The 11,970-nt window shown below is 42.0% G+C and overlaps 1 protein-coding gene across 2 annotated transcripts in view; it reads left to right on the top strand.

The window, feature by feature from the left end:
* Nucleotides 1–8,439, top strand: part of gli3 (GLI family zinc finger 3) — a 93,423-nt gene extending 84,984 nt beyond the window's left edge. For both annotated transcript variants that reach the window (XM_023395088.2, XM_023395089.2), the window contains exons 11-15: nt 1,301–1,450; nt 1,547–1,711; nt 1,793–2,083; nt 3,260–3,653; nt 4,215–8,439. In XM_023395088.2, coding sequence (XP_023250856.1) covers nt 1,301–1,450; nt 1,547–1,711; nt 1,793–2,083; nt 3,260–3,653; nt 4,215–6,610 — 3,396 coding nt within the window. In that variant the 3' untranslated portion in view covers nt 6,611–8,439. The remainder of the gene's footprint in view (nt 1–1,300; nt 1,451–1,546; nt 1,712–1,792; nt 2,084–3,259; nt 3,654–4,214) is intronic.
* Nucleotides 8,440–11,970: the final 3,531 nt, after the last annotated feature.

Raw genomic sequence — 11,970 nt, forward strand, 5'->3', positions numbered from 1 at the left:
GGGGTGCAGTGGTTTTGTAGTTAGAAGACACTCGGGGTCAAAATGTGTTGGGGGGGGAAAAAGATTAAAGATGAACAGTTGGGCGGATAATGGTGAATGTCATGGTTGTAGTTCTGTGTGGGGTCATGATCTGGCCAGTGGGCAGGGCGTTAGGAAGGTACAATGATGCCATTGTGAGAGCAGTGTGATGCCCAGAGGGGAAGTGACCCTGGATACTTTATTTGCTTTGGTCCTGCATGTTTTATAGCTCAACAATCTTGCGAGTAAGTGCTCAAAGAAAGCATGTTTTCCCCAGACGTTTAAGGAGCATTCAGAGTCAAGTCTCTATTTATCCTCCTTCCTTCTCTCCTGTTGCCATCCGGCTCTCTTCATTCACCCCCAAGGTAAAAAGACTCTTCTCTGCTGCTCAGGAATGTAATAATACCGGTTTTCTTTTGGTCAGGATATTGTGTCTGTCTCCCTGGGTTTAAATTGCTCTCGGAAAGGCACTTCAGAGGCCACCACACAGTGTTGTCTATGAAAGACAGCCAGATGTTGACTTCATCCCCAGAGGGTCTATGTCTGCATGTACTTTTTTATTTTTTTCTCTCTCTCTCTGCACCTCCTTCATTCCTCTGTAACATCCACCACTTAGCCCGTTTTACAAGACAGTTAGTGGGAGAAGAAGAAGAAAAGACGGGAGGAAAAGGAAGAGAGAAAAGTGGGCTGGAGCGAGAGAAAGGTGGTGCTCACAGATATAATGCTTGGCTGGAGTTTGCAAAGCCCCTCGCATTTCAGTTCAGATGCCTCGACTGAACTTTTGATTTCTCACCCTCATCTCCTCACCTCCCTCTCACCTCCCCTTCTTTCCTAAGCCTCAGATTGGAAGTTGCCACGGCAGCACAACTGTCAGCACTTGTCATGGAGGGGCGAGGGGCCCAATGTGATGCGAAGTGACAGGGTTTTATTTGAAAATCCTGTTCAAATCGGACACTGAGACTCACAAGTCTTGTGCCTTCCTCGCCCGTCTTTGTGCAGATCTCAACAGAGTGATGGAAGGAAAAAAGAGAATGGCTGGAAAGGAAGGAAAGAGTTAAGAGAAATGAGATGGAATAAATTAAAAGAACCACATGCGAAGAAATGGAAAATGGGAAATGCATCATTATATTTGTCTTTCTGGGGAGAAAAAAAATTCCCTCAAACCGATCAACAAATCAACATGACATAGCACTTACTTCATCGTCATGCACAGACACAGCAAGAGCTTCTAATAATGCAGCAACTGCTTTGAGTTTAAGTTTTCTCTCATCTTCTTTTCTAGCACATCAACAATGACCACATCCATGGGGAAAAGAAGGAGTTCGTGTGTCGGTGGGAGGAATGCTCTCGAGAGCAGAAGCCCTTCAAGGCACAGTACATGCTGGTGGTCCACATGCGCAGGCATACTGGGGAAAAACCACACAAGTGCACAGTAAGGATACTCCTATTTGCTCAGTTGACTTCATTTATTTGCAGATTTATTAATTTATTTTTTACATGTAACCTGCCAACATCCTCTTCCTTGCAGTTTGAGGGCTGTACCAAGGCCTACTCCCGTCTGGAAAACCTTAAGACTCACTTGCGTTCCCACACGGGCGAGAAACCGTATGTGTGTGAGCACGAAGGCTGCAACAAGGCCTTTTCCAACGCCTCAGATCGGGCGAAACATCAGAATCGCACGCACTCGAATGAGGTACTGACAAACACTTTCGCGCGGTTTTACACCCCTTTGACTTCGCAGCACACCCCTCACGTCTCATCTTATATTTTTCAGAAACCGTATGTGTGTAAAATCCCGGGCTGCACCAAACGCTACACGGACCCCAGCTCCTTGCGCAAGCACGTGAAGACGGTGCACGGTCCGGAGGCGCACGTCACCAAGAAACAGCGTGGAGATTACCCACGCCCTCCGCCCCAGCCCAGGGAGCCAGGGGGCAACGGCCAGGGCCGGTCGCCAGGGCAACTGCCCCTGAGCGGGTATACAGACCAAAGGGAGTACAACCACGCTACCTCAAAACAAGATGAATGTCTGCAGGTCAAGTCCATCAAGACAGAGAAGCCCATGGTAAGACTTGATTTCAGCTTTGATATCCATTTAGCTCCCTGACGCTCACACCTTCAACATGATTTAGATTCCTTTAAATTTCTTTAATACTTTTACCTTCACTTTAACATAATGATTTGAATACTTGAATGCAGTTGTGTGTGATTTAACATTGAATTGGGGGCTTATTTAACCCTGAAGTCTTCTAATGAGTAAATGTTTTCTTCTGTTCAATGCTTCGGCATGTCTCTCTCTTTCTTTCTAAGGACAGTGGGTAATCAGGTGAGACAGGTGTCCCTTCACATTGTATTTGTGAGGTCTAGTCTTTCTTTTTTTTTTCTGTTCTTGACCATCGTTTTATTGTCTGCTTGACTTTTCTCATCCTATGACACCTGCATGACACTTTTACTCAAAGGTTTGTTGTCATCGTAGGTTTCCTTCATCCCTCACGCTCATGAAAAGATTATTCCTCTCATTTTCCTGTACAGCACTTTTGATATTTACCCAAGGCGATGCATTTCTGTGAGCAGTGGCCCATTGCTTTTGGCAGGACTGTGAGCTACTGAAAGTATGCCTGATACTGTCCAGGGCTCCACTGTTGCTGTGCAGCCAAATCCATTCAATAGGAAACAGGGTGAATACCCTCTAAACACTGTTGACACTTGATGCCAAAAAAAGTGATTCCATTATTCCTCAGTGCAACATAGTTCCTGTAATTCAGTAAACAACCTAATTAGACACTAGACGCCAGTCTCATAAGAGGCCTTTATCCTATTTGCCTATCCTCTGAAAACAACCCAAAACATGATTTTCTCTTTTGAAACATTTTTTTTTTTTAGTGCCCTGACTGGATCACAGGGGGAGGCATTACTCATGCCTCAGTAATGCACAAAACATTATCTACCAAACACCTCTTTTTGGGCCAACCAGCACAAACTGCAGTGATTATGTAAGATGATTAAGTAGCAACACAGGAATCAAATCTATCTTTTAAAAATTTTGATGAGTAATCATCATTGTTGATAGGGAATGCATCCTTCAAAGCATTACATCGTATGGTTGTTTGTGGCATATGATACTGTACATGACCTCCCTTGTGCCACATAAAGGAAACTTTATAATCGTCTGCTTTTTGTATTTTCTTTTCTTTCTCTCTTCTGCCGGTCTTGTCTTTCGTTCCCGGTCTGCGTCCGTCAGACGTCTCAGCCAAGCCCTGGCGGTCAGTCTACATGCAGCAGTGACCAGTCCCCCATCAGCACCTATCCCAGCAGTGGAGTCCAGCTTGCTGTGAGCGCCGGACGCTCGCCAGGGGAGGGGCTGGAGGAGGACGAGGAGAAAGAGGAAAACGAAGAGGAGGCAGAGGAGGAGTGTGAGGGTGAGCCAGCCCCCATTATGGACTCCACGGTCTCCACGGCGACTGCGGCCATGCTGACCCTGCAGGCGAGGCGAAGTGTCGGCCGCCCCCTGCGCTGGATGGAGCACATCAAGATGGAGCGGCTGAAGCAGGTGAATGGAGCGCTGCCCAGGCTGGGGCCCCTGTCCCCTACACCGCCCCCCAAAGGTTCCACATTACCCAACATCCTGGGGAAGGGTAAGGTTAACTTTTTAAACCTTTTTTTTTCTATTTGATTTTGTATGGGAAATCTCTCCCAAATGCTCGTAAAATGTGTTACTTTTGCCCACGACCCTCACAAAACAGATGTTGAAGCCTTATTTGGCACATGGAGAGTTCATGTGGTCATTTTAACAGTTAAAAAGCACCTGTACACAGAATTTACGCATCATCACAAATGTGTGAACAAATCAATTTTTTTTTTAAAGAGGTGAATTATCCTGAATTGGCTGAAGCATTCGGGCAAAACAAATGCTTAAAATGTCTTTTCTGCCGGAAAATGGTATCAAACCCATATCACGCCGTGTATCATATCAGCGGGAATAGCATGTAACACTGTTTCATGGCCAAATGCTGCCAGTTGTCTTTGCTAACATCTGTTTTCAGGGATCTCTCCGCGCTTAACTTGTTTGGCTTTTTTTTCTTTTTTTTTTCCCTCTCATTCTCCTGTAATCTCTCTTTCACCACATAATTTCCTTGTTCTCCCTCTCGTGTTCAGACGTTCTTCATGCCCGTTTCTCTGTCTGTGTTTCTCCCCAGGATCCTGTCTGGGCAGGCAGTGGGGGGTGTCTGCGCCACAGCCGCCTGCTCATGCTGAGCTGGGCAGCACAGAGCTAACAGTGCTCAACTTGCTCCGAGACCGGCGTGACAGCAGCGGTAGCGCCACCAGTTCGGCCTATCTGAGTAGCAGCCGACGCTCCTCAGGCATCTCCCCCTGCTTCTCCAGCCGACGCTCCAGCCAGGCTTCCCAAAGTGAGGGTACGATGGCGGTCGGCCACCACCGCCGCCTCCACAACCTCAGCTCCACCGACTCTTACGACCCCATCTCCACTGACGCCTCCCGCCGGTCCAGCGAGGCCAGCCAGTACGGAGGTGGGGCAGGAGGAGGGGGTGGAGGGATATTCTCAGGCGGGGGCTGTGGAGGTGTAGGAGGAGTAGGCATGGGAGGAGGAGGGGGCTCACGGGGCATGCTTAATTTAACCCCAGCGCAGCACTACCACCTTAAAGCCAAGTATGCAGCAGCAACTGGCGGCCCGCCTCCCACGCCTCTGCCCAACATGGAGCGCATGAGCTTGAAGACTCGCATGGCCATGATGGATGAGGGTGGTAGCAACCACGGTTTGCCGCCTCTAGTCAGGCCACATCGTTGCAGTGAAGGTACCAATGGGTACACTAATGGGTATATGGGACACACAGGTTACAGGAGGAGGGTCCTCTATCCTGGTGAGGGACCACTGAATGGGAACCGGAGGGCCAGTGACCCGGTCCGGACGCAGGCTCCTGATTTTTGCAGTCTGCCCCCGGTGCAACGCTTCAACAGCCTTAACAACCTCCACCCTCTTCCACCTCTGTCCCATCATTCTACACCTGAAACCCGCAACTTTAGCCTACAGAACTACACGCGCTCAGAGGGCAACCTGCAGAGAGGTCTGCAGCACTCACCGTACACTCCCAGCATCGCAGAACATGCAGCCTTAGAAGCCCTGGCCATGGAGGATGACGGGGAGGCTGGCCTGTTGCTTGGGGATGAGGATATGCTACCAGATGACCTGGTGCAGTATCTCCACTCCCAGGTTCAAGTGGACGGTGGCTCCTACATGCACATTGAGGACCAAATAGCTTCTAGCCAAAGGGACACCTCCCATCCATCCATGGAGGAGTTGGTACAGATGCAGACATCAGGGTTGAACTTCGCCTTCCCTGGGTCCCATAATCTCCAGCAGCAGCAGATGGCAGAGAGGAAGAGCCCCAGTAAGCTTCCCATCCAGTGGAATGAAGTGAGCTCTGGGAGTGCTGACAGGTCTCCTCAGAGAGGACAACACCACCAGACACAGTGTGGAAGGTGGTCGGGCGCAGAACACGGACCCATATCTGCACCTTTTGGCAGGTTTGGAAACATGGTGGTTCAGCAGCAAGTGTCCCTTGATTTCCAGAGCAGTTGTTCCCAAGCTAATCAGTCTCAGAGTGCTTGCTGTGTCAACGCCGGGGTGAAGCTAGAGACGTCGCCTAACTCCTGCATGGACATGAGAGGTACTAATCACAACTCAACAAACAGCTTTGGCAGGGCTAACTTCTCACAGATCATCGATGAGCCTCTTCCCCCGGGCTTCAAACAGCAGGCCTCCAATGGACCTCAAAAACAGAGCCACTTCCAGCAGAACCACAACAGTAGCACCTCTTGTCAAGTTGGGAACAACCTAAACCATAACAGGGGCTCCATGGACAACCTCCCCAGCCTCTCCCAGGGAACTGCTCTTCTTCATCACAATCGGCAGGTCCATGCCCCTCGCCCACCAATCAACAGTTACAGGAACTTGGTCAGGACCCAGCAGTACCTCGGTGCTGAGAGCGCCAATGAAATCCAGGGTAGCCTCAACCAGCAGCAACAACTGCAAAGGAGTGGGGACCATTGTTCCCTGGCACATCAGGTATCTGGGCTGAAACTGGAGGCCACAGACCATGGATACATAGAGCAGGGCTTTGGTGACTGCCTCTCATACGAACCAGCGGATCGCAAGGCCCCCTCATTCCCTGTCCTGGAGGACCAGTGCTTGCTTGACTCCATGGCTGAGTCAGAAGTGGGACAAGGTGTTGGCACTGGTAACGGGAACTCAGTTGCTCTTCTCTCCCCTGGTGCAGACCAGGTAACCAGCACAGTGGAAGGCAATGTGCCTGGTGTATTAGATGAGGGTGTAAGTCTGGACTTTGGTGCCATGCTAGAGGATGGCTATGATCAGGGTAGCTTGGTCTCAGGGGTGCTGAGTCCCTCTATCTTCCAGGGTCTATCCAGGACCTCATCACGCCTGACCACCCCTCGAGCATCCACAACCTTCCACAGCGTGGCCCCCGGCCTAAACAACATGGCCATTGGAGACATGAGCTCTCTCCTCACCACTCTTGCTGAGGAGAGTAAGTTCCTGGCTATCATGCAGTAGTGTCTCTCTCTCTCTCTGCTTTCTCCTCCCTAAGGAAAAATGGAAAAAAAGGAAGAGAAAAACTCTGGTGTATGTGAAGATTAAGACAAAAGTGGCAATTATGAAAACTTTATTCTGTACTTAAAGTGTTCTAGAACAGGCAGTTGCCAAAACTCATTTATTTTGTAAAAAATGTCATCCCACACAGAACCGGGATGTGTCAAAATTATGTATAGTTAATAAATAGTTATATTCCTTTTCTGGAATGAAGGCTATTTTTGGAAGCCCTTCTCTTTGTATTACTATGTGATGGGGAGCAAAAGCTCACGTCTTTGAAAACAGTATTCTGTGTATTGTCACTGTTTTTGCTGTACACACTGTTGGTAAAAAAAAAAAAAGCATGCATTTGAGGTTAAACATTCAACACTGTCTATATAAATACATAGACTAGCCCATGTGCCAAGTATCTACCGTTCCGATCCCACAGGTACAAAATCGGTAAATCCATTCTTGTTCCAGCAGGTGAGACATGGGTCATGAATTTAACAGGCCATGCTGATAACTTTATATATCATAGGTTTTAATAAGTGGTATATTTACATTCGTTGTCATTTTGTTTGTATGTTACTTTTGTGAATCTGTAAATGTTTCAGTGCTTCTACCAACTTTTACCAAGTGGTGTTTTTGTCCAGATGGTATCGAGTCCAAAAAATGATGGACAACACATCCAAGTCTTCAAGGCACCGTAGATAGTCGTCTACTTGATATCTAAATGGCTTGATTTAGTTAGTCTGGTAAGGTACTCAGTGTATATAACAGTGTTTTTATATTCTGTTTGTGATAATCTGTTTTTCGATGTTGGATTGCACGGTTGTTCGGAGCTGATGTGAAAATGGACATTTTCTCCTCAATGATCAGAGGTCCCATTTGGTGCTTTATGTTTGCTTACATGAATTGAGTACTTTATGGTTTTAATCTGTCTTAATGACCATCAGTGGTCCACAGCACATGGATTTTCCTCTCATAATGATAAGTGCTGTAAAGTGATGTGTTTTGTTTCATAGGAAATCATCTGTATTGTTTTCTTCAAAGCTCTTAAATTCAGAATGTGTACTGCCATCAAGTATTGCAGTGACTTTGTCAGCAGTGTTAGTATTGCCTTGCAGTTGTATGTGACTGCGCACAGAATATTGAGTAGTTTACCTTTTATTCAGCGTCAAAGCAATGAGGTACAAATTGTTTTACTGTTCTGTACTGTACTGTTTGGTACCATTTGGTCATTTTTTGTAGCTGTGCATTGATTGTGTTTTTTTTTTTTTCTTCAAAGAAGTAGAAATCATTTCCTTTGAAAGAAGGAAATTACATTGAGGTATGTGCCTTATACGTATCTGCCTGTCGGTAAAGAGAAAGATCACTGCCAATCTTCCATTGTGAATTATGAAAAAATAAAAATTAAACATGTAAAGTGTCTTGTGAGACCTGAAAAAAGATAAAATGCTAGAACATTTATATGAGAAAAGTCTGAATATCAGAAAAGTTAAGATTTGCGAAATGCATTCTACTTTTCTTTGATTTTGTTTTTTTTTTCACATTTATTGTGCTTTTATATATAATATGTAAATACAATACTCTTTCTGTAGGTTTAGCAGAGGAAATGGGGGAGTATCCTGGGGCCAAGAAAGAACTGACTTTGAAAGCAGGGATTCCCAGGCCCTGGGTAGAGGCCAGACAGATCTGGCTCAGAGTGGAGCTTCAAGTGCCCAGCGCTGCCCCTCCGCCAGAAGAGCCACTTTGCTCTTTTATAACTGACTACAAATGTTTGTATGGTTTTAATAAAAATGGAAATTATATTTTAAGTCTCTTTTCCTTTTTATATGCTGGTTCAATAATATATGAGATGTATTGGTTTGAATTATATATGATTTTTATGGAGACTCCAACTCAAGAAGAACGTAAAAGGATTAACTATTTTTGTAATTTTACACAGACACGTTATTAATTAGATGGATATGGAGATAGATTTGTTTCAATATTATTTGTGTGAAAAGACCGACTGTGTTTAAATGTGTAACCTGTGTATATGAAACACCCTCCACAAATACAAAAAATAGATTTCCAAATTCACAAAAACATCTTACAAATATAAAACGGATATGCAAATACACAAAAAAAAATTCCACAATTACAAAAATTATTATCTGTGAATACTTTCAATTAATTTACAAATAAAAGAAAAGCATTTACGAATATCTTCCGAACATTAACAACTTTCACACAGACATTTGTGAATACATTTTCTATTGTGAAGCGAAAAAGCATTTGTGGATATCCATTCTACGCTTGTGGATTTAAATTTTACACACAGAGTTTTCAAACAAACGTTCCACCAGTCTAAACAAAAATCGTTGTATCACTCCACCTCCCACCACTTTCGGAACTGATCACCTGCTGATGACGCCATTTCCATCATAGTATATTAAGGCTTAAGGACACCATATTATAGAAAGGCATAAAAATGTCAAATAACGTCAAAGTATAGTAAGGCATTGAAATGTCAATAAACGCCATAGTATAGTAAGGAATAAAAATGCAATAATATAGTAAGGCAGAAAAATGTCAAAAAAGTCATAGTATGATGAGGCATAAAAATGTAAAGTAAAACATCATAGTATAGTAAGGCATAAAAATGTCAAAAAAAAGTCATAGTATGGTATGGCATAAAAATGTCAAAAAAATATAATAGTTTAGTAAGGCATAAAAAACGCCATGTATGTTGAAAAAATCTTCATAGTATACTAAGGCATAAAATTTGAAATAATGTCATAGTATAGTAAGGTATAAAAACGCCACCTTTCAGTAAGGCATGTAAACGTCATAGTATATACTAAGGCATAAAAACGACATAGTATATACTAAGGCATAAAAATGTCATACACAGCATAGTATACTAAGGCATAAAAATGTCAAAAAAAGTCATAGTATATTAAGGCATAAAAACACAATAGTAAAGGAAGGCATGAAAATATAAAAAAACATCATAGTATAGTATGGAATAAAAATGTAAAAAAAACATCATAGTATACTAAAGCATAAAAACGTCATAGTATACTAAAGCATAAAAACGTCATAGTATAGTAAGGCAATAAAAAATGACATAGTATAGTATGGCTTAAAAAGTTCATAAAAGCGTCATAGTATAGTAAGGCATAAAAATGTCAAAAAACATCATAGTATAGTAAAGCATAAAAACGTTGTAGTATACTAAGGCATAAAAATGTCAAATAACGTCATAGTATAGTAAAGCATAAAAATGTCAAAAAACATCATAGTATAATAAAGCATAAAACTGTCAAAAAACGTTGTAGTATTGTAAGGCCTAAAAGTGTCAAAAAGCATAATAGTATAGTAAGGCATAAAAAATCTCATAGTATAGTAAGGCATAAAAATGCCAAAAAAACGTCATGGTATAGTAAGGCCTAAAAGTGTCAAAAAACGTAATAGTATAGTAAGGCATAAAAATACCAAAAAACGTCATAGTATAGTAAGACATAAAAATGCCAAAAAATGTCATAGTATAGTAAGGCATAAAAATGTCATAGTATAGTAAGCCATAAAAATGTCATAGTATAGTAGGGCATAAAAATACCAAAAAACGTCATGGTATAGTAAGGCATAAAAATGTCATAGTATAGTAAGGCATAAAAATACCAATAAACGTCGTAGTATAGTAAGGCATAAAAATGCCAAAAAATGTCATAGTATAGTAAGGCATAAAAATGTCATAGTATTGTAAGGCATAAAAATGTCAAAAAATGTCATAGTATAGTAAGGCATAAAAATGTCATAGTATAGTAAGGCATAAAAATATCAAAAAATGTCATAGTATAGTAAGGCATAAAAATGTCATAGTATAGTAAGGCATAAAAATGTCATAATATAGTAAGGCATAAAATCGTCCACAATTCAATTCAATTCAGTTCAATTCAGTTCTGTTTATTGTCATCATACAGAGCAGAGCAACGTACAACAAAAAATTAGCAGTGTCATCAAGGCAGTACAGTACAAACAGTACAATTCATAAGAACAGGAATAAATGTAAGACAAGACATTTAACAGTAACAATAAGAGTATTAATAGTAATAGGAACCACCCCCTCCCCCGTCCCACATATAAAAAGTCATAGTATAGTGTGGCATAAAAATGTCATAGTATAGTAAGGCTTAAAAACGTCAAAAAATGTCATAGTATAGAAAGATATAAAAATATCATATTATAACAAGGCATAAAAAACGTAATAGTATATCAAGGCATTAAAAACGTCGTACTATACTGAGGTTTAAAAATGTCATAGTATATACCAAGGCGTAAAAATGTCAAAAACATCATAATATCGTAAGGCAGAAAAATATCAAAAATTCAATTCAATTCAATTCAGTTCAATTCAGTTCTGTTTATTGTCATCATACAGAGCAGAGTAACGTACAATGAAATTAGCAGTGTCATCAAGACACCCCCCACACATATGCAGCAGTTTTAAAGGCAGTTCATTCATTGTTCATTGACAGCCATGATTGAAATATAGTAAAGTGCATGTTAAATATAGTAAAGTGCATGAGTGCATTCCAGTTCATTCTTTCTCAGTCCAGTCTATTATTGGTAAAGTGGCAGTGCATGGCAGTTTCTCTTCCGGGTTATTACATAGTCTGTGACCTACTGGTAAGGTGCAAGTGCGTGGTAGTGCAATAATAAGGTGCTAATGAGTGAGGTTTAAGGCATCAGAGTTCATCATTATTACAGTCCTGGGAAGAAAAGCTATTTCTGAGCCTTGTGGTTCTGGCCTGGAGGCACCAGTACCGTTTCCCGCTTGGCAAGAGGTTGAACAGTCCATTACAGGGGTGGGTGGGGTCACGGATGATGTTGCGCCCTCTCCATACATAGTAGAGTAAGGCAAACAAACGTCATAGTATAGTATGGCATAAAAATGTCAAAAAACCTCATAGTATAGTAAGGCATGAAAATGTCAAAAAACGCCATAGTAAGGCATAAAAACGGCATAGTAAAGTAAGGCATAAAAATGTCAAAAAACGTCATATACTAAGGCATAAAAACGTCATATTATAGTATGGCAAAACATTTTTTTAAATGTCAAAGTAAAGTAAGGCATAAAAATGTCAAAAAACATCATAGTATAGTATGGCAAAAAATTCATAAAAACGCCATAGTAAAGTAAGGCATAAAAATGTCAAAAAAACGTCATAGTATAGTATGGCAAAAAAATTTAAAAAACCACATAGTATGGTATGGCAAACATTTTTTTTTTAAATGTCATAGTACAGTATGGCATGGAAATGTAAAAAAAAACCCCAGTCATATCATAGTAA

This window comes from Seriola lalandi, unplaced genomic scaffold (assembly GCF_002814215.2).
Source record: "Seriola lalandi dorsalis isolate HSWRI2012SDOR001 ecotype SW California unplaced genomic scaffold, Sedor1 jcf7180002054956, whole genome shotgun sequence".
Taxonomy (NCBI): domain Eukaryota; kingdom Metazoa; phylum Chordata; class Actinopteri; order Carangiformes; family Carangidae; genus Seriola; species Seriola lalandi.